Source organism: Mirounga leonina, unplaced genomic scaffold, assembly GCF_011800145.1.
Source record: "Mirounga leonina isolate KUSES-001 unplaced genomic scaffold, KU_Mleo_1.0 Mir_53, whole genome shotgun sequence".
NCBI classification, from domain to species: Eukaryota; Metazoa; Chordata; class Mammalia; order Carnivora; family Phocidae; genus Mirounga; species Mirounga leonina.
Window position 1 is genome coordinate 71,943,148 of NW_023270807.1, and position 23,758 is coordinate 71,966,905.

General features: G+C 42.2%; 1 protein-coding gene across 2 annotated transcripts in view; it reads left to right on the forward strand.

Moving 5' to 3' along the window:
• Nucleotides 1–12,528: 12,528 nt before the first annotated feature.
• DCBLD1 (discoidin, CUB and LCCL domain containing 1) overlaps nt 12,529–23,758 on the forward strand; it is a 73,820-nt gene continuing 62,590 nt past the window's right edge. For both annotated transcript variants that reach the window (XM_034990383.1, XM_034990384.1), the window contains exon 1: nt 12,529–12,702. In XM_034990383.1, coding sequence (XP_034846274.1) covers nt 12,624–12,702 — 79 coding nt within the window. In that variant the 5' untranslated portion in view covers nt 12,529–12,623. The remainder of the gene's footprint in view (nt 12,703–23,758) is intronic.

Genomic DNA, 23,758 nt, shown 5'->3' on the forward strand with positions numbered 1-23,758 from the left:
GGTAGGAAAATTGGTTGCCAAATAATAAAAACAACACAGTTCAGGTTATCTGTGTGCCTGTGACAGCTGCAGTCACCGAGAGTGATCTCAATAAATACCCCTCTCCCCCATGCAGCTATAAACAATTTGCGTAATAAAAGAAAAATGGAACCATTGCCAACCGACGTTGGTTGGCAGTGTGAGACCCAACTGGGTCTACTGACTGTACTATGGTATTAGGAAGATTTTCCCACTCGATCTTCGACAGCCCTGAACCTAAGGAGAACTGTGGGATAAGGGCTCCCTCCAAAGAAAAAAAGGAAAGAGCTGAGTTGTGCATTCCTAGTGTGTCTTTCTTTCTTTCTTTCTTTCTTTCTTTTTTTAAGATTTTATTTATTTATTTGACAGAGAGAGACACAGTGAGAGAGGGAACACAAGCAGGGGAAGTGCCAGAGGGAGAAGCAGGCTCTCCGCTGAGCAGGGATTCCAATGCCGGGCTCGATCCCAGGACCCTGAGATCATGACCCAAGCCAAAAGGCAGCCGCTTAACCAACTGAACCACCCCTAGTGTGTCTTTCTTAATTTGCCGTTTCGCTGAGCTGATGTTTACAGCTTCAATGTCATGTACCACGAGCCGTCCATTACTTCATCTTGTCCTCCTTTAGATCACGGGTGTGGAGGACTGAACTAATCCTACTCATCCCGAGGCAGAGTCTCATCAGTGTCAAGAGTCCATAAAAAAAAGCCCCTTATTGCTTATTTATTTTTACACTACCCCTGTTTTCTTTCCCACCACACGCAACAACACTAATATAGTTTATATGTTTTCTTGAGTTTGTATGCAACCGCGTGAAAAGTGTTGTTGTTGGAGTATATATTTTGAAAAACTTTATATAAATGTACATAATCATGATCCCATTCTGTGACTTACTATTCTTACTTACCATGTTTTTAAGCCTGTCTGTGTTATTATATGTACATCAAGTTCATTGCTTCTAAATGTTACATGGTGCTCCAAGATGTGCAACCATGACATTTCACTCCCTATTCAAAGTGATAGACGTCCTGATTCTTCTGCAACTTCATGCTTGTCGCATTATGGTCCTGATCTCATCGTTGAGCTGTGGGTACATAATCTGCACACTGCCAAATTACCTAGAGGGGCTGCATCAATCTACATTCCCTCCGGCGATGCAAGAGAGCTCCTATTACCCAAAATCCCCACCACATTTTATATTATCTTTCTATTTTTGCCATTTTCATGGGTGTAAGCTGGTATCTCATTGATTTAAAATTCACATTTCTCTCTGATTACTGACAAGTTTGGACAGCTCTTTATATATGTGTTAGGTACTTAGGTTTCTGTAAGTAGTGTGTCATATCCTTTGCCCATTTTCTGTACGTTCCCTGGAATTTCCTGAATGATTTGTAGATACAAATGTATTCCAAATGTTGGTTCTTTGTCTGTTGAGGAGTTGCAAATATCTTCCTTTAGCGTTTCATCTACCTCTAAATTTTGTTCAGTATATCCTTTGCAAAATAGAAATTCTTCATTTTTTTCAATCAATTTCTTAAATTATCTTGCTTTATGGTTGTACTTTTGTTCTCTCTGACATCTAAATGAGCCCATACTTTTTCTTATGACAGTTTAGGGTAAGCCACTCACAGGTACTGTTTCCCACACAACCAGGTTGAGAAGATTCATATGACTTATTTTATTTATATAAAAATAGCACCTTTTTGCTTCCAATTGAAGTTGCTTTGTTTTAGCATTGGGATGGTATGGGCAGATAGATTTATTAATGACAGACTATAAATTGAACAAAAACATTCCTCTAATCCTACAGTGAATATAAACCAAGTTACTCTGGGCAGTAGGTTAACAAATGGGAAGAGAGGAAGTGGGCTATCTACACCTGTCCAAAAACTCACAAATCAAGCCCCCCCACCCTTAAATCAAGCCTAAGCCCTTGGGCACCTGGGTGGCACAGTCGGTTAAGCGTCTGCCTTCAGCTCAGGTCATGATCCCAGAGTCCTGGGATCGAGTACCCCATCAGGCTTTTTGCTCAGCAGGGAGTCTGCTTCTCTCTCTCTCCCCTTGCTCCTCCCCCCCGCTCATGCCCTCTCTCTCTCTGTCAAATATATAATTAAAAACCTTTAAAAAAAAATTAAGCCTAAGCCCAAATCTTGAGGGTGAGGGTCCAAACTGATGTAGTCTATAGATTGACATGGAGTCCCCAAGGTCTTTTACTGTGGCCCTGCCTTATTGTGGGACTTTCAGCACAGGATAAGGTATATCCTTAATAGTTTTTGTTGTTGTTGCTTTATTTAACTTTTTATTTTGAGAGAATTGTGGATTCACACACAGTTATAAGGAATAATACAGAGAGATCTGGTATATTTTTTCCCCAGTATTCCCTAATGGTAACAACTTGCACAAACAACTATAATATACTATCACAAGCAAGATATTGACATTGACTCTATGTATGTATTTCAATGTGTTCTCCACATCTCTAATTTTGTCATTTCAAGAATGTTATAGTGGGCGCCTGGGTGGCTCAGTTGGTTAAGCGACTGCCTTCGGCTCAGGTCATGGTCCCGGAGTCCTGGGATCAAGTCCCACGTCGGACTCCCGGCTCCGTGGGGTGCCTGCTTCTCCCTCTGACCCTCTCCCCTCTCATGCTGTTTCTCTCTCTCTCTCTCTCTCAAATAAATAAATAAATAAAATCTTTAAAAAAAAGAATGTTATAGTAATGAAATCATACAACATGTGACCTTTTAGGCTTGCATTTTTTTCACTTAGAATAATTTGCAGCGAATCTGGAGATTAATCCAAGTTGGTCCTGGGTTTGTTCCCTTTCTTCGCTGAGCAGTATTTCATGGTATGGAAGCTGCACTGTTTGTTAAACCATTTGCTCACTGCGAGACATCTGGGTTGTTTCTAGTTTTTGACTATTATGAATAAAGCTAGTATCGACACTTGCATGTGGGTTTTTGTATGGTTGTAAGTCTTCATTTCTGTGGGAAATGTGATCGGTAAGTTGTATAGTGGTATATTTAGTACATTAAGAAACTTGCAAAAAGGGGCCCCTGGGTGGCTCAGTAGATTAAGCATTTGTTCTGCCTTCGGCTCAGGTCATGATCCCAGGGTGCTGGGATCGAGTCCCGAGTTGGGCTCTCTGCTCTGTGGGGAGCGTGCTTCTCCCTCTGCCTGCCATTCCCTCTGCTTGTGCTCTCCCCGCCCCCGCCCCCCAACAAATAAATAAATAAAATCTTTAAAAAAAAAAAAAGAAAGAAAGAAACTTGCAAATGATTTTCCAGACTGGCTGTATCATTTCATAATCCCATCAGGAATGTATGCGTGATTCAGCCTTCCATGTCCTCACCAGTATTTGGTGTTGTCACCATTTTTACTGAGCTGTTCTGATAGGTGTGTATGGATAACTCATAGTCTAAACTTGCATTTCCCTCATAGCTAATGATGTTGAGTATCTTCTCATGTGCTTATTGATCATTCAAATATCCTCTTTGGGGAATGTATCTTCATGTCTTTCCCATTTTCTAACTGGAGTGTTTAGGTTTTATACTGTTAAATATTACGAGTTTTTTATTCATTCTAGATACTAACCTTTGTTAGATATGTGGTTTGCTAGAGTTGCTTCTACTCTGTAACATGCCTCTTCATTCTCTTAGCTAGTTTTTTTTTTCCCCCTCCAGGACAAAACGTTTTAATTTTAAAGTAGTTTGACTTACCAATTTTTCCTTTTAGAGATTGTGCTTTTGGTACCAAGTATAAGAACTTTCTACCTAACCCTGGATTCCAAAGGTTTTCTCTTATATTTTTTTCCTAAGATTTCATGGATTTTATGTTTGACACTTAAGACCATGATCCATTCTGAGTTAATTTTTGTATACACTGTAAAACTTGGATTGAAGCTTTTTTTTTATTTTTTGGCCTGTGGGTGTTCAGTTGCCCCAGCACATCATTTGTTGGACTCTCCGCTAATTTAGATCCTCTGATTTTTTTCACCAGTGTTTTGTAGTTTCCAGCGTACAAGTCTTATACATGTTTTAAGAGATTTACCCCATGTATTTCATTTTTGAGGGACTGTAGATGGTATTGTATTTTTTATTTTGACACCCACATTCACTGCTAGAATATAGAAACAATCGATTTTTGTAGGTTTATATTATATTCAGCAATCTTGCTAAGCTTACTTATATGTTCTAAAAGTTTTGGTAGATTCCTTGGGACTTTCTTACATAGACAGTCATGTCATCTGCAAACAAGAATCGTTTTATATCTTCCTTTCTGATCCGTATGCCCTTTATTTTCCTTTTCTTATTTTTTGCCTGATTAAATGGGCTAAAGTTTTCAGCATTATGTTGAATAAAAACAGAAGCGCAGGGAGAACAGACATTCTTATTTTGTTCCCAATGTCAGTGGGAAAGCATCAGGGTTTCACATTAACTATGATGTTAGCTGTAGGTTTTTGGGTAGATGTTCTTTTTGAAGTTGAGGAACATTCTATTTCTATTTTCCAGAGTTATTTTCATGAGTGACTGCTGAATTTTTAAAAATTAATTAATTTATTTATTTTGAGAAAGAGAGCAGGGTGGGAGGGGCAGAGGGAGAGAGAGAATCTTAACCAGACCCCATGCCCATAGTGGAGCCCTATGTGGGGCTGGACCTCATGACCCTGAGATCATGACCTGAGCCGAATCAAGAGTCAGATGCCTAACCAACTGAGCCACCCAGGAGCCCCCTTTTTAAAGCTTTTTTATTTATTTTTTGAGAGAGAGCCGGGGGAGTGGAAGGGGCAGAGGGAGAGAGAGAATCTTTTATTTTTATTTTTTAGAGAGAAAGCGGTGGGGGGGCGGGTTGTGGCTGGGTGGGGAGAAGCAGAGGGAGAGAGAGAATCTTAAGCAGGCTTCCTGCTGAGCGTGGAGCCCAAAGAGGGGCTCAATCTTATGACCCTGAGATCATGACCTGAGCTGAAACCAAGAGTCAGACACTTAACTAAGCCACCCAGATGCCCCATGACTGCTGAATTTTGTCAAGTGTCTCCCCTTCATCAGTGAATGAATGGTATATAATTCAAAGTCTTACTATTAAAGAGGAAGAGAGGTGAGTGTGTTCCAGTCTTCAGGCTATACCTCAGAAATAAAGCCAACTGGGTTTACCTTCAAGTAGGGACAGAAAATACTGGCCAGAGAAAGTTGATGTTGTTGTTTTTCAAGAGCCCCTCTGCTATGGACCGACAAATACAGACAGGGTAGAAAGGGTAGAAGCAGTTTAGCTAATATTTTAACCAAAGTCTGCCAAACCTGTATCCTTCAAGATTTCCTTTGGCAAGTTTGAGAAGTCAGCAGAGTGGCTAAGGGCAGGGAAGGGGTGAGGAGGGCCAGACGAGGCAGCCTGGTGTCCGACTGCCTGGTTCTCCATGGCACTTCTGCTAACAGAGTGGCAAGTCTTTTAGATTCCTTTTAACCTGCCTCTCAATCTCATTCTATGCTCTCTGTTCAAATAAAAATTCCACTAACTAAGAGAATTGTCTAAATAAAGACTTCAGAATCAAACCCATAAAAGGCTCTCTGTTTACTAAGAAATTTCTGTGCTTAGAAAAGATTACTCAACTTCTTATTTTCGAGATTTTTATCTCCCTTTTTCTCCAACCTATGATTGTCTCCTTGTGGTCTGGAATCATGATTTTTTTTTTTAAGTCATATGACATAAACATTCAGATTTTTAGGGAAAAGGGAAAACATCCTCTTTGAAAAGGCAAAGCCTGTCTCTTAAGCTGAAATTCAATCCTTCACCTATTTAACTAAACGAAGACCTTTTCTTGAGATGAGGCTTGTGAAGGTAGAGATAAAAGGCTTTAGAAAAGAAAAGTGGGTACTAGTTTTTAATGGGAGTAGTCCCATTTCCTACTCATCATCAGGGCTTTTTATTTTAGACTTCACCGAGTTTCTGCCTTCAAGATGTTTATCGGGATATGAATTGGTAAATTTGTCGGATTTTACAAACCACTGGGTGGAGACAGGGCTGAAGGGTTCTTAGGGTAGGCTAGCCACCTGGGCCAAGGTCTTTCTGCTCTAAGGCTTATCCTGTCGCCTAAGAGAAACACATCTCCTGCTGAAATGGACTGGTGACTGCAATGGTCTTTGTTTTCTTCCAACTATAAAGTCGGATCACATGGAGGAATGTAGGGGAAGGAAAGAAGATAAAAATCAGGACCTAATCTCTTAGCAGAAGTTGAGATAAATGGCCCAGGCTTTTGAATGGAGAGCCCTCATTTGTCCCAAGCTTCCTGATTTCCCTCCTGGTCCTCACCGTGAGGTGTTCGTGGATGCTCTACTCTCACCCCATCCACGGCAGATGCCTGTTCTTTGAAACCCTCAGCCCTCGAGTCTGAGTACATGAGAGTCACGTGGGCAGGCCAAAGGATGGGGCCAAGTCTCCTTGAAAGTTTTTGTTCTACATTTTCAGCTTCCAAGAATACTTTCCAGAGATCCCAAGGGATCACCGCCACTTCCCCAACAGCTCACATTAGCATCAAGACAGCATCCTGGATGTCCAAGCAGGAAGTATCACAGACTGTCTAGTCTAGCCCACTCCTTGTAGAGATGAGTAAAGTAAAGCCACGGTGGGCAGGCGGGGGCCAACTTGTACCAGGTTACAAAATTTGTGGAGTGAGGACTAGACCCAGTTCTCCTTGATCCTTGGTCAAGGTCTCCCCCCTGTCCCAATATCACAAGAGCATAAACCTTGAGGGCAGGGGCGGGCTGCACTGGGGGCTGCTCAGTTCTCCTTTCCCTTCCTCTCCGCTTCCCCAGCTCTGACCAATTGGTGTTAAGCTCTCACTGGTCATAGCCTAAAGGTCTAAAGGTCAGTTTCAGCCTCAGTATTAGGACACCCTGCAGCCCCGTACACCAGGGCTCCCTCCACCCATAATGGCACCCTCTGATTCCTGCTGTCCTCTCCCTGTTAATTCTTTGCTCTCCAAGCAATCTCTCCAGCTCTTTCCCCTGGGCTCTAGGCTCAGATGGAGGGTCCAGTGGGGAAAGGGGAAGGCAGTGGAGCCTGTTAGCTGAGCCTGAAACTCAGCTGCCAGGTCTGATTTCAACACTCAACTCAATAGTTTGTGGCTGTTATGAGTGAGCAGAGGGCCCTCCGCATTTACCTTGGGGGTTCTGAATGACAGCTAATATAGACATACATAACTCCTGGAGGATATTCCCAGAGTACAAGGACATTGGATGGAAGAGAGCCTCCAAGTTCCCCTCCGTCCCCTCCTCACCCAGGCAAATGGCCCAAGGCTCTGAGCTTCAGTTGGGAACTGTGATGACAGCAAAGCCTGGAACTCTCCTCCAGCCCCTCCACCTCTATCTCACACCAAGTTAGAGAGCGTGGAAATGAGCAACTGGTCAGTGATGGGCTCTTTAAAGCCTGGGAGCTGAAGTTTCCCCACCATACCTCTTCTCTCTCCACTGAATGTGTTTGGTAAAAACAAATAAAAACTATGCAGTTACCCACCTTGTGCCCCACGCCACACACAACACAGAAAACAAAAATGGAATTTCAAGTACATTTGGGAAATGAGGTTCAATAAATACATTTCTTTGCTTCACAGCTTAGTGGGCTTTGTAAATCTCCCAGTGGAATAAACATGTTTCCTGGGGACACAACTAGGAAACAGCTGTCCTAGAGTGGTCTTAAGAACCGATTCAAGTCAAGTATACAAATATTCTTCAAGAACTATTTTTTAAAACTATGCACATGTATTGCAGGCAACTGGAACTTGAAAATAGGGTTGCCCCTTGAAAGTTGCACTAGATCAATAAATAATGAATTGGAAACAGAATGAGGGAACATGGCGAAGGTCTGATTATAACATTAACATATCTAAAGGAGAAATGGAAATTGGACAAAGGCTAATTTAGGAGGCCGGTGTGACTGTGCTCCACTAACAATCTCTGCCACTGAAAGAGGGTGTCGCCTGCTTAGTCCAGCTGTTTGGAGCTGGTGCTGGAAATACGCCCCCCCCCCCGGGGGTGACAAAGTCTCTCTCCTTGACCAAACTCAAGTCAGGCTTCTCTGAGCTCCTTTTCCAACAAGGTCCTTTTCCCAAGGTCATCCTTGGGCTCTTATCTGCCTACTAAGTCAGTTTAGAGAGAACCCTCCACCATATTGGATCACCATTGATACCAGCTCAAGCTTCTCATCCTCCATCTTTGATGTACAAGTCTTGACCTGTCTTCAGCAAGAACCCTGTTAAGTGGGTTTAGCAAGAATCCCCTTATCCTCAATGTCTCCTCTTAATAATTTTCCATCTGTTTGTTGGCTGGAAATCCCCGGATATCTTTGCTGTATTCAGAATGGAGCTCAGTGTCTCTTTCCTATTGCCATAGTCTTGACCCCTGTTGTAATATTCCCAAATAAAAGTCTTCCTTACTGTTTGAATAAGTGTCAAAATATCTTCTTCTTCTTCTCTCTTTTTTTTTTTTTACTTTAATAGAGGTGAGGGATGGGAAGGATCCAGTACTCTTACTTGTTGCCTTCAAACATTAGGAACCACTAAAATAATCAGCCTTGTTTTTCTTTCATGTTTGCCTAACTACCTCTGGTGGTTTCTACCTTCCAAAGTTGTTTTCAGGCTGAAGAAAATGCCCATCACCATTTTATAGTTTTTGGTATTAATAAATGGGCATTGATGCTGGTTTATATATTTCTGTGATTAAGTTAACCATGGAGTGGTACCCCCAAGTTCAAGTACATTGACAAAAATCGAGTTTCTGGGGCTGCAAAAGAGAGGACCGGGAGGTGAGATCTGGCCAGAGTGAGCTACGGCATTTAAGAATCCATGCTAGAGCTTAGATGACACAGCTACTAATGAACACCAGCAACCAGAATTCAATAGGGAGTTAAAGAGAGGAGATAATGTGGGTGATACCAACTATTTGGGCTGTTAATCCTCCTTCTCTCTCACTGCCTACACCCTAAGATTCCATTATATCTCGTGTTTCTAACCTCTATCTCTCAGATCTACCAATGGTTTTATCCTGACTTGGAGATTTTATTAAAATGCAGATTCTGTTCAGAGGTCCAAACAGGGGCGGGGACAGGAGTCTGTAGTTCTAGAAAGTTCACAGCTGTTTTGATGCTGCTGGTCCAGTGATCCTCCACCCCTTTGAGCATAGGAGGAAGGTGCCATCATCTCTAGCCTTGGAGTATTGCCACAAACTCCTAATTGGTCTTTCTGCCTCTTTCCAATCCATTCCCCACCCCACAGCCAGTGTGGTCTTCCAAAAATCAAATCTGAACAAGTTCTTCCACTTTTCCTTGCTTCCCATTGCCCTGGGCACGCTCAGATCCTGCTCCTGCCTCCCACTGCATCTTCAGGCTCCCACTTCTTATTTTTTTTTTTTTAAAGATTTTATTTATTTATTTGACAGAGACACAGCGAGAGAGGGAACACAAGCAAGCAGTGGGAGAGGGAGAAGCAGGCCTCCTGCCGAGCAGGGAGCCCGATGCGGGGCTCGATCCCAGGACCCTGGGATCATGACCTGAGCTGAAGGCAGACGCTTAACGACTGAGCCACCCAGGCGCCCCCAGGCTCCCACTTCTATCTCACGCTCACTGTCCCAGCCCTGGTGAATTAGGCTCAATTCCTATGAGCACCCTGTGATCTGTATTTCTGAACTTTCTCGGAAATTCTCATTTTACAAACATTATTTTCCTTCTAATTCCCATCTTCATCCCTCCCAACCCTTCCAGGCTTTTGAAATCCAGTTATATACCCTTCCTTCTGCTGTGATTCTATAATACTCTGGACTTTCATCATTGTTCTTATGAACCTATATAACTGAAGTTTCTATCCTTAGATTATGAATGAAGGAGAGAGAGAAGTACCTGTACTTCTTTTCGCTGTATCTCCATCACATTGTTTTGCATATAGAAATGTTTAAAATAAATTTATTGAGTTGAATTTATTGAATTGAACTGGAAAAGGGAGAGCATTCAGAAAGTAGAAGCCTACCTGTGTTTAAAATTTATATCCCATTGGGTCTTCTTCATAGTCACATCAAGGTTACTGTATGTTAAGGATAAAATTGATTAGGTTATCAAACTGAAACCACAGTCTAAAGCTTTCTAACTACTTTAGAATAAAACTAGGCTTGCAGTTCTGTACTTTCGGCTCGGGTCATGATCCCAGGGTCCTAGGATCGAGTCCCGCATCGGGCTCCCTGCTCAGTGGGGCGTCTGCTTCTCCCTCTCCCCCTGCTCCTGCTCTCTGTCTCTCTCTCTCTCACTATCTCTGTCTCTCTCTCTCACTATCTCTGTCTCTCTCTCCAATAAATAAATAAAACCTTTAAAAAAAAAAGAGTAAAACAGATACACATGCTTAACATAAAAGTCTATCTCTGGTTGAAGTATATCAATGCAATGCGGTTGATTTGTTTCATTATATACAAAATTATAATTAGCAATTTGTTGTATTTTCATAGTTTTTTTCACTATGCTTTGTTTTATTTTTTCAAGGAAGGATGGCATAATGAAAGCACTAGGATCTAACTTGCCTTGTTTTCTCATTATTACCAGATCCTGAAACTTGCCTCTAATGTGGCTCAGGATTCTGGTGTAGAACGGATTACTTCATTCCCATGAAGGTATTACCTGAGATGGGAAAGGTCACCACTGGGAGCCCACCTGGCTCACCCAGTGAATTCCTCGCTAGTAAACAATACTCCCATTGTCTTTCCTCCTTCGTTGCTCACAGAGCCCCACCTGATGGCCAGCAGCAGCTGCCCAAACTCACCTTCTTCGAAGGAATGAAGAGAAAGAAGAAACAGAGAAAGCTGGAGTTAGGGAGTAATTGAATGTATCAAAGTATCTTTCATGTTTTCTGTGTGAGAATATTCAATATTTTCATGGGTGTGAATTTACTTTTAACACAAATATGATAAACCTATTTATCGAGTACCTTGGACAGGCTAGAACTTTAAATACATATTTTATTTTGTCTCTGTGACAACCAGGACGATTAGGTATTATACTCCCCAACAAAACTGAGGCCCTGGAGAGAATCAGTCTTAGTCAGTGGCTGATCCGGGATTCAGACTTGGATCAGCCTCATTTCTAAAGCCCAAGCTCTTTCCTCTAAGCTCTGCTGCCTTTGAGAAAGCAAACGCCAAAGACAAACTCATAGCTGAAAAGTAGACAGAGGAAAAAATGAATGCAGGTATAAACAGTCTATCCGGGTGTCCAAAGAGCACGTGACCGGCGAACATTGGACCTCTGCCGGACTCTGGTCCTCGCCTCCGAGCTCCCCTCCGCACCTGCTGGTGTTAACAGCACGCTCTGTGGCTGCGCGTTACCTAGGAAAACTGCCGAGCGCCCAGTGGAGGAAGCGCGGGAGAACTGCGAGCTGACTGAAGATTATGTTAGAGTCTTTAAAATCTGTCCACGTTCATTTCCACGGCCACTTCCCCGCTCAACTACTCGGTAATAGCCTTGTAACTCTCTACTCTTCAGCTTGCCCTCCCCCCAGCCCTTCTCCACACCCCCAGGGAATCAGATCCTACGTCCCAATCTTCCGTGGCTGCTCGCTGGTCCGAGGATCAAGTTCAGCATCCTTTACGTGGCGTTCCAGGCCCTCCACGTTCCGGCCCCTGCTGTGTGCACCTCTTGCCATGTAACAACCTGGGCAGCATGCTCCAGACACTCTGGCCTTATCCTCCCTCAGCTCCTTAGCACACCGGGGCTGTTCTCCTGTCCCCCGCCTTCCGCTTTCCCAAGTCCCACTCACTCTCCCAGTCTCGGCTTAGAAGCCACTTTTTAAGTGAGGCCTTTCCTGGCTGATTCCTCCCCCGCCATCTAATTAGATCTTTCGGAATGTGCTCCACTAATACTCTTCGTGTCACCTATTGCAATATGCATTATATACTTGCCTGATTATTTTTAACGTCTGCAAGTGTCACAAGGGCTTAGCACTGTGCCTGGCTGCCACACTGCTGGCATAACTTCATAACTTTTGAATGAATGAATGGAGGGACTTGAACTGGGTTTTAATTGTCACCATCATCAACCTATCAGACAATATTTCGAGTCCCCCATTGCGCTATCACTGGCATGCCCGCCCCCGTGGGGTTGGCAAAGCCCTGGTGGAAAGCAGCTTTCCCCACCCACCCACTGCGCGCTCAGGAACGCGGGGGAGGACCTGGGCACAGCGGGGCTCGCGGCAGGTCTCAAGGCCAGGTGTCGTCCTGGCTCCCAGGTTCACGTGCACTGGGGGAGGAGCGGCGGAAGAAAAGGAGAGACTGAAACAGGGCGCGCCGGGTACCTAGAGGGGACCGCGGGCGGCGTCTGGTGCGCCTCCGGCCTCGAGGCCAGCCGCCGCCGGGGACCTCGACTTCCTCCTTTGGGGGCCGGCGCGCGGGGCTGGGCTGGGCGGGGCGGGCGACGCCCCCGCCGGGCTGGGCTCCCGGCCGCCCCAATGGGATTCGGTGCGGGGCGGCGGCTGCGCCCAGTCCCGGCGGCGCGCTCGGCCGCGGAGGAGGCGGCCCGGCAGGGGCAGCGGGGGCGCTGCGCTCGCCGAGGGGAGGCCGAGCGTGCCAAGCTGGCGCCCGGCGGGGCCATGGTGGCCGGCGCCCGCGGCCTCCTGGCCCTTCTGCTTGTGGTCTCCGCCCCGCTCCGGCTGCAGGCGGGCGAGCTGGGTGAGTGGAGGGCGAGTGGAGGGCGGGCGGCGGGGCGGGCAGGGCTGGGCCTGGAGGGACCCGGCGCGGGAGGAAATGGGGTCGCCGCCTGCACCCCCCGGACTCCTGCTCTTTCTGGCCGACGGCGGCTCGAGTATAAAATAAGTTAGAGAATTCCGATCGGTCCCCCACCCAACTCCTTCCTTCTCCGCTCGACAAGAGAAGCAACTTGACACCTCCCCACGTTCCCTCTGCTTTCCCCGCTGCCGGGCTCACTCTGCTTCCAGACTTCCTGAGTCCGCCGGCCCCGTGAAAAGTGACATGGCCCAGGGGTCGCGCGCTGACGACCCCAGCCGCCTTAGGGGAGAGTCGTGTGTGCGGGGACGCTGCTTTCGAGCCTTCTTGGACAGGGCTGCTCAGCAGTTGGGCGGCTGGGCCCTCCCGGTCCCCTGTCCTCCCTGCGCGGCTGCGACCCTAGCGTGTGCCTTTGCCGCTTGCAGGAATGGGCTGGGGGGGGGGGCGGGGGCGGGGAGGTTCCCCCGAGGTTGGGGAGGAGGGCCGCCCTGCGGCTCCTCACCTGTGTGCCGCTTGCGCCCCAAGTTGGAGTCATGTGGCTCGGCTCTTTCCTGGGTGTTCGAGGGAGTCGACTCCCGACTAGGCTGGTCTTTTCTGTGGACCTGGTCCTTGGTTTCAGGTTGGACGTGATTAGTCCACAACCGAGTTTACCTCTGCATAGCCACCTGATTAAAGTAATAAACCGTTTTACCAGCCCAACAAATCCTTGTTAATTAGTTCTTTACTGATAGCGCAGCTTTCTGCGATTTTTCAGTTCTTGTTTTTTTTCCCCCTCAATTCTGCCCCTGTACAACTGAGGATATTTAATGGCACTAACTATCCAGAGTATTTTACAACTCCCCGACCCCGGCCCCGTGTTTTCTAATGAAACAGGAATCACAGAGAAACCAAATGCTGGCATTTTCTTCACTGAACCACGTATCCATTCCCAGTCTGAAACATGGATACTCAAGATGTTAGTAGTGGTTCCTAAGTTTGCTTACATACCGCTTTGTTTGTTTGTTTGTTTGTTTTTAAAGCTGAAGTTTAGACAAAATATGTCTTGGCACTAACAGAATGCTACCCATATTGTAAAGTTTTAATAAATAATGTATGTTTTTATTAAGTATGTAGGATTTTGATCATCGGTGTTTTAAACATTTAAAAAATGTTTCTGTCACTATTAGATGGAACGTCTATGAATGGGTCCGATAATGTGTTCCTGTCCTAATCTGGCCACAACTGTCATCCATTTTTCCAAATGAAGTTTCAGATGTTGGACGATCATCTAGGCTGTTGACTGGGTGATTTGTTGAGCAGTTCTTCCGGAACAAGTGTGATTTCTTAGATTCTTATTGAGCTTCAAATTTGAGACTTGATAGCCGCTGACTGGCAGAAGAAGATGTCATTTGAGTTTCCATGAAACGTCCTATGTGTTTAGGATGTTAAAAGAACCAATGAAGGCATAAGTGTTCAATCACACAAAGAAGCAAAACTTAGATTTGGGTCATTTTACTGAAAAAAAAAAATCTTCTAGGAACTTTGGTCTGTGATAATCAGTGATTTTTTTTGAGTATTTCTCACATCTGTGATTTTCTACATTAGCCCTTGGTCACTTACTTTGCGAGTTTCCGTAAATTTAAACAGGCACACCCATTTTAGGTCTTGAGAGAGGCTACTGGCTACATAGTCGAATGGTGGTCATAAATGATATGAGCAATCTTGATGCTTAGAAGAGGGCAGCTCTAGCAGAACAGTCTGCTTTTGGTGAGAAGTTGACACCATTTATTACATTTTACCTTCATCATTCTTGGAGTCAGCTTAGCCTGGTGCTTCTTGGGTCCCAACCTACCTAGTCACCACTATCTCCAGAAGCTTTATAAAGCCCCAGCCTCATGTTATGAATCAGAATTGCAAATGGGTGGGCCTGGGAATAGGCACTTAAAAAAAAAATTCCTCCAGGTAATTCTGATTCTAATCAGCTTTGAGATGGTGGAAACATTTTATAATGTTAGGATTATAAAATGCTACCATCTGTGTCATAGACAATTTAATATTACACTTCTATTCACTGGATTATGTTTCAGGAAACAAATGCGATAATTTAAATATAAGCCGAGTCCATGAAATTATTCAGAGTCTGGGGAAGCTATACTGGTTCCTTTGTAGTCTTCTGTTTGCCTGAAGGTGCTTTTGCTCAATTTATTTATTTTAAAAGTGGCCACCTCTTCTAGTATTTATAGCCTGCTAGGCCCCAGACCCCAGCACTTGATGAGCAGAATTTGGTCTGATTTCTGCTCCTTCTTATATGTCCTGCTCCTCTGGACCAACTTAACTAAATTTAGATATTTAGATTGTTTCACATGGTTTTTGATCCTACATAACATCACATATAAATTGATCTTTAGTATTAGTTCAAATAAATTCATAGGCTTGGATTTAGGTCTTCTTACCTTGATTATAAGTTTTGAGAACAAAATATCCTAATTCGTGTGATGAATTTGTGCTAACTAAAAATCCCTGATTCTCTCCTCACCAAAATATCCAGAGATGTATATTAAAGATTTCCTCCTTGTGACTTAAGTATTAGTGAAGAATAAAAATAAGTGATTGGTCTCTAAGGAAATTTAAGCATAGAATTGGATACTTTAAAATTGCTTTAAAAATTCTGCCCAACTCTCATTTGTTACTATCGGAAGGTCTGTTCTTAAGTCATCACTCCTGCATATTTTGGTTAGGCATGGGACAGCGGATGTCCGATGTTCTGGGTGAGTGGCTTCTTAAAAAGTAAGCACAAGCTTATTCTGGTACCTTCTGTATCAGTGTGTGCACTCACCCCAGCCTTTCCATCATCTCTGTGGTCTAGGATTCTCTCTACCCTGTTGGACTCTGAGTTCCTGAGGGAGTGACTGGGATTGTCTTTATCCTCCTAGCACCTGACAAAGGTGCTCAATAAATGTTTCTTGGGTTAAACTGAACAATCTTTTCATGATTAAGAGATATCTTCAAATTACTTTCTAATTAGTAGAAACTAAGTAATAGGGGCATCTGGCTGGCTCAGTCGGTTAAGCATCTGCCTTCAGCTCAGGTCATTATCCTGGGGTCCTGGGATCAAGCCCAGGACTCCCAGCTCAGCAAGGAGTCTGCTTCTCCCTCTCCCTCTCCCTCCCCCCTGCCCCTGCTTTGTGTGCTCTCTGTCTCTCTCTCAAATGAATAAATAAAATCTTTAAACAAAACAAAACAAAACAGAAACTAAGAAATAAAGAGTCTACTGAAGTTCTTTATGAAGGTTCATCTGGTGCTTCCATTAGTTAATTGTGTTTAGCAAGCACGGCTCTCTTGGCATGCTTATTTCTATATGTCTATATATATTTCAAATAAAACAGCAGAAAGAAGGGAACGTGCCAGCAGACCAAAATGTACCATATCTTTTGGCTCTAGTAGATATGACACTCAGAAACATTAAGTTGCACCATATAGTCCAGGAAAGAAAGAAGTTACATTAAAGGATTCGTTAAACAAAACCAAAGGATACATTAGGATTTGAACTCTGAATAGTATCCTAAACTGTATCTATTAACTTTTTACTTTATAAGTTGAACTCTTTAACCTTGTGGTACTGAAACAGACTTGAAAAATCACAAAGAAAACATAACTTGGAAATAATTTAGACATCTGACATTTATAAGGAATTATGGCTTTATTTTTAAGATGCATGGGGAGGTGAAATTAATTGCAGCATTTAATAAAGGTTTTAGTCATGTTAAAGCAGAAAAATAAAACAAAACAAAAAAACTTGTTCAGGGAAATATTTCCTGTGGAGTTTTGGATTTACTGCTATGTGTGTCCTAAAGCATAAAGTCCCTATACATATTAGAGTAACCAGTTGTTTTGTATTTTTTAAGGAGATAATACACACCTATCTGGAATTGCACTTAGCACATAGTAAAAGCTCAATAAACGCCAGCCATCTTCCTTTTCATTACTGTTTATTACTACTTATTTGACAAGTGTGGGGGCTCCTTTATTCTGCCTTCCACACTGCCTCTAGGACCTCATTTTCTACCATGCTCCCCCATACTCCCAGCCATACTGGCTTTCTTACTCTTTCTCAGAGATACCACATACTCTTTTCTACCTCGGACCCTTGCGTGTGCTGTTCCCTCTGCCTGGAATAGGCTTGTTCCAAATATCTACATGACTCCCTCCCCCTTCAATCTTTGTTCAGATGTTACCTTCTCAGGGAGAATGGCCCTAACCACCGGTAACCTTCCTGATCTCCCCCAGGACTCCATATTCCCCTTCCCTGCTTTCAGTTTTCTCTGGAGCACTACCATCCTCCACCAGAGTGTTTCACACTTTTATTAAATTTGTCTGTCTTCCCCCTACAAGAATGTAAGGCCCACGAGGAGCTTTGTGCTTTGAATAGTGGCCAGCACATGATGGGTGCTCAGTAGGGGATGTGTGCTCAGTGAGAATGGGGGGAGAAGGCGGTGGAGACACAGTTCCTGCCCTGTTGTTAAAGACTCAGAGCTGACTCGAGCTGAGAATCAAAACCAGAACAAGACAAAGTAATAAAATAATATGTCTAGTCCGACTGTTATTTATACACAGAAAGTCTGAAAATATGGATTTAAACTAGAGCGATTCATTCTGGTATATTTGAAGTTTGGTTTGGAGGATAAACACAAAAATATTGCCAGACTTTCAGATTTTATTTTTCATTAGACTGTGGTGTAATTTTGCCTTTTTGCAACTGAAGAGTCATGTTGATGTCATTTTCCAGATGTTTGTGCCCTGCTTTGTGTATATATATATAAAAAAATAGTTGTTTGCCTTGAGGGTGGGGGAGTGGGAGAGACTTAATTGATGGGGGAAAAAATCCACATGGCGATTTCTAGCCTAATGTAGAAATAAGTTCTCACTGTCAGCCCTAATATGCTGAATGCAGACCAACTGTCAAACTTGCCTTTCAGTGGCAGCGAAGAAGAGAGGTTTTTGTTTTGTTTTGTTTTGATTTGGTTCTTGTTTTTGTTTTTTGCGGGGGAAAGGGAGGAAAATGGTGGAGAGTAGAGATGAAATGAAGCCTTTTATAGTCTCCACAAGCACCTGGTACAGTGCCTGGTAGAGAAAGGGCTCCAGATAACTATTTCCTGTGTCCGCGCATGAATGGTGTGGCTGAGGTTTGAGAGAATGAGGTGAAAACTAATATTCACCAAGTTGTTTTAAACAGAATTGCATACATGACTATCAGGTGACTTAGGAAACATTCTCCATGTATTCAAGAAAATAGCTAAATTCAACTCTGAAAAGTTTGGGAATCTCTGAGACTCCTTTGCAGGCAACACGAGGAGAGCTACCGTGGGGTTAGGTGCTGGCAGCCTGGAGAATACTGCAACAAGTGGTATACTGATTGGGATCAGGCAAGTCAGTGGTCCCCCAAGATCTCCAGCTGCTTATACATTGAGGGTGTCAGGGGCCTGTTTTACCCCAAAAATCACTGGGGACAGTGTTTAGACATTGGTGACATGAACACTGTATTAAGCCATATTGTCATCTACGCCCTGACTGTTTACTGCCATTTCAATTTGATCTATTAGTCCAGTTTTAATGAACTATCTTTCTGGGGACTTTAATGCTGTATGAAATTATACCCAATACTTACAGAAATGTCTTCTGTCTTCTATGTGGTAATTGTAGCTTAGGTGGATTTTTTTTTTTTTTTTTTGTAGGAAAAGCTGCAAAGAATAACATTGAAACAAAGTAATAGCTAAGTGATTCTGTTTTACCCATTTCTCCCCTAATTTTTATAAAGCTACACTGGAGCTTTTTTTTTTTTTTTTTAACTAAATTTCTCTTAGGATAGGGCTTTCTTTTCTGACTGCTTTTACCAATATATTTCCTGTTGCTTATAAGGCAGAACAGTTGTGGAACAAAGCAGGATATTGATAAATAATGTTGTACCAACATATCATAATCCAGCAAGGAAGATGTTACACAGAGAACCACTAAGGACAAGCTTTTGGTGTGCACACACAGACACACAAATACAAATATATATCCCCACAACTAATGTACATACACACACACTTTTATGCACTGATTCACTTTTACTAAATATTAAGTAGACAGAATTACATATATGAAATATGTGTAAGGTGTAAAGAACAAGGATAAAACTAATACCTGGATACTCTACTACCTAGTCTTTACATGCTTTTATATTCTGCTTTTTTTCAACTTAACATTTTATTAAAAGATTTCACCATCTAATTGGGAAAAAATTCTAAGTTTCTATTTATTTTTAGTATTAACCTTCAGGTTTTAAGCTGTAAACTCATTTTCAAGGCGTTTATTGCTACTGAGAAATATCTAATGGAAAAATAGAATTTTTGCCTTGGCCAGTCAGCTATGGATCTTGTCAAGATTTCTGTCTTTTGTGCGTTTCAAATAACCCTTCGTTGCCTTTGGAGTCAGAAGTAAGTTGCTTGTCCAAACCGTGTTTGAAAAAGGTATTACTTTAAATGTACTAAGTGTCAGAAAGGTAAGATACAGTTCTTGGTCCTTCTTGGATGAGATTCTTAATTCATACTTAACAGAGGTCGACCTCATCAATGATTAGACTACTTGGAGTTTATCTTCACTGATAACCACATTTGTTTTACATGGTTTTATAGTTATCATTTTCCAACTCAGATCACAACCACTCGTGTAGCCTTTTAATTCAGTGTCCAACATACTTACATTTTACCGGGAGGGAAAAGAATAATCTCTCTTTCATCACAAAATTAAAATCTTTGGAAATTAGAACTAATCTGGCTCCATTTCATGATTAAGTGTGTTGAGTGGATGTGCCTAAAAGTTGTAAATGAATATATATAATTATTTATTTTTACTTCTTTTTTTTTTTTTTTTTTAAGAGAGAGAGAGGGAGGAGGGGAGGGGCAGAGGGAGAGAATCTCTAGCAGGCTCCCTGCCCAGCATGGAGTCTGACTCAGAGCTCAGTCTCACAATCCTGAAATCATGACCTGAGCTGAAATCAAGAGTTGCACACTCAAATGACTGAGCCACCCAGGTGCCCCTAAATGATTGTTTATGGAGCACTCTATTCTTGAAAAAAGGAGAAAAACCTAAAACTTTATTTCACTATTTTTTCTGACAAAGAACAAGGCCAATGGATATTTAAAGTTAAGAAGTCCAGTAAATTTGAATTACCAGTGCATAAAACTTCCTACAGGGAATATAGGTAAACATCTCTGTGGGTCTCACTGAATTTTTAAAATGGCTCAGGGGATTTAATTCAACCTTTTTATGACTTTTCACAAAAGCCAGTTTACCTCATATTGAAATGTAGTTGATTAAAGTCTAAAGGAGGAAACTTTTGAGACTTGCTAGTCCATAGGACCACTGAAACATGAAATCTGTTTATTGAATTGCTGCCATTCTGAGGAGGTTAGAACAGAAGCTCCTTATTTTGAGAATTACATGGACCATGATTTGCCTTTTTTCCCCCTCAAGAAGTCCCTGCTTTGCCAAGAGACTAAAACTGAAGAGAGTCTACAGATCGAGAAATGGCCCTGTACCCGCCATTTCTGAAGGGTCTGAAAATCTTTGAGACCCTCTTGCCTTGTGGGTAGGAAATTCTTTTTTCTTTCTGTTTTCCATCTTCTTTCTTCTTTTCCCTTTTTCATCCTTTTTGCTACAGTTGCTGTGCTATATGACTGAGATCTTAACAGAAACACTGTTTCCCCCCCCTGAGGTATTTAAAATCTATTAAATATTTCATTTGTGTCTCTAAATATTCTCTTACATTACTACCATGCCATGAGCACACCTGAAAATATTAATAGTGCTGTCTTAACATCATCTAATACTCAAGTCATATTCAAATTTCCCCAGTTGACCTAAACATATCTTTCTACTGCCGCTTTGTACAAAGAAAGATCCAAACAAGATCCACACATTACAGTTTGTTATTCTGTCTCTTAAGTCACCTGTAAGGAAAGCCCTGCCGACATGGGTTTTATTTTCTGGGGAGGGAATCAGTTATAGTGTGACACGGCTCACTCTTAAATTCGACCAACTGGCTTCTGCGTTCCGTATCTTTTTCCTTGGTGCACTATCCACTCTATTTCTCTATAAACTTGAATTTAGACCTACAGACTTGATTAGAGTCGGGCTAAATGTTTTTTGTAAAAGTATCACAAAGGCGTCATGTGCTGCTAATTGTATCTCAAGATGCATATATTATTGTTATTATTGGCCCACTATTCACCGTGCTAAAAATGCTCAGTGGCTCTATCCCTCCATTTCGAAGTTGCCTTTTCCCCTTATGACCTGAAAATAACCTACGGAGTAGTAGTCGCTTACTCAGTAAAGCTGCTCTTCCCCGTCAACATTTCATTTAGTGGTTTAAGCATCCATTGACCGTTGCTTGTCCGCTCAGATTTTTTTATGTAAATAAAAATTGAAAACCCTACCTTCATATGTATTTTGATTTAGCAAGTGTTTTTTTGCATCTAATTTAATCCCAACAGTTCTGAGTGCTCTAGAAAGAACTGAGGTTCAGAAAGACTGAATCATTTACCCCAGGCACACTCATTTTGCATGCCCAGAGTGGGCTACAGGTGCATGCACATCTTAGAATCCTAGATGTTTTAGGATGGTCTCCTGCCCTTCATCTTGGGACGCTTGTGTCCAGGGGAGATCGAGTTAAAAGAAGCCTTGGAGATACACAATTTCAGGAGGTTGTTTATGCAATAAATCTTTAAATTAATGGTCTTTGGTTTCTCTTAGAGATGCTCACATTTGCCACAGAAATATTAAGACTTTTTCAAATCCCAATTAGTAGCTAACCATGTGCTTTTATTGCATTGTGATACATTCAGTGATGCAGGATGTGCCATGTGCAAAGGCAGTGTAATTTGGGGGACTATGTAATGTGATAGGAGTTTTATAAGGTTTATTTTTTTCCTCCATCAGCTCTTCTGTTTCATCCTTCGGTAGACGCATGATAAGATGCCATCTCTTTCCTAACTGAGATTTGCTGTTTTCTGGTCAGTAAACATTGATTTTGCTTTTTCCTTATATATGGTGCATACATGTATGTTCCCAGAAACTTTCTCATCCTATTTCTTTGTATAATTTCCACCGTATGCTCAAATAATTCCTAAATTGACACTTTTTTCCAAATGCGAGAAATGTCTCCCTATCTTAAAGGTAGGTCCTAAAATTTGTTATTGCCTATCCTAGAGTTATAAATGAAATCTAGAGTGAAAATCAGTGTCAAAGAATTGAGATTATAGACTTTATTCTAGTTTTAGGAATAGATATTAAAATAAAACTATATAAAACCGGTATCTCAAGGATTTTTCTTTTTTTTTTTTTAAATTTTTAAAAAATTCTTTATTTAAGGGGCACCTGGGTGGCTCAGTTGTTTAAGCGGCTGCCTTCAGCTCAGGTCATGATCCTAGAGTCCCGGGATCAAGCCCACGTCAGGCTCCCTGCTCAGCAGAGAGCCTGCTTCTCCCTCTGCTCCTCACCTCGCGCACTCTCTCGCTCACTCTCTTGCTTGCTCACTCTCTTGCACTCTCTCAAATAAATAAATAAAATCTTTAAAAAAAATTCTTCATTAGAGTTCAATTTAGTTAATATGTGGTGCATTGTTAGTCACCAGGGTAGAATTTAGTGATTCATCAGTTGCATCTAACACGCAGTGCTCATCACATCAAGTGCCCTCCTTAATGCCCATCACGCAATTACCCAATTACCCCATCCTCCCACCCACCTCCCCTCCAGCAACCCTCAGTTTGTTGCCTAGAGTTCAGTGTCTCTTATGGTTTGCCTCCTTCTCTATTTTCATCTTATTTTATTTTTCCCTCCCTTCCCCTATGTTCATCTATTTTGTTTCTTAAATTCCACATATGAGTGAAATCATATGGTTTTTATCTTTCTCTGACTGACCTATTTTGTTCAGCATAATACCCTCTAGGTCCATCCACATTGTTGCAAATGGCAAGATTTCATTCTTTTTGATGGCTGAGTAATATTCCATTACATATATATTTTATGTATATATATGTATATATATATATATTATACACACACACACTACATCTTCTTTATCCATTCATCTGTCAGTGGACATCTGGGCTCTTTCGATATTTTGGCTATTGTGGACATTGCTGCTATAAACATTGGGGTGTATGTGCCCCTTCAAATCACTATGTTTGTATCCTTTGGATAAATACCTACAGTGTAATTGCTGGGTTGTAGAGTAGCTCTCTTTTTAACTTTTTGAGGAACCTCCATACCGTTTGCCAGAATGGCTGCACCAGTTTGCATTCCCACCAACAGTGTAGGAGGGTTCCCCTTTCTCCGCATCCTCGCCAACATCTGTTGAATTGTTAATTTCAGCCATTCTGACTGGTATATGCTGGTACACCAGTTTTGGTTTTGATTTGAATTTCCCCGGTGGCAAGTGATGTTGAGCATTTTTTTCATGTGTCTGTTGTCCATTTGTATGTCTTCTTTGGAGAAATGTCTGTTCGTCTGCCCATTTCTTGACTGGATTATTTGTTCTTCGGGTGTTGAGTTTCATAAGTTCTTTATAGATTTTGGATACTAGCCCTTTATCTGATAAGACATTTGCAAATATCTTCTCCCATTCTGTAGGTTGTCTTTTAGTTTTGTTGATTGTTGCCTTTGCTGTGCAAAAGCTTTTTATCTTGATGACGTCCCAATAGTTCATTTTTGCTTTTGTTTCTCTTGCCAAGGATTTTTCATTTTTAAAAAAAGATTCACTGCAAGATCCCAATTAATAGGGATTCACTAATAAGGGCTATTTAAGTGTTTTGCTGCTCAGAGTATACCTTACAGGGATCAGCAGAATAGTCATTACCAAGAACTTTTTTTTTTTGGACATGCAAAATTTCCAGGCCCTGCATATTACTGAGATCTCCAGATGACTGGTGTGCCCACAGAAGGTTGAGAAGCAGCATTTTGATCCACTGAAGTCTTCATT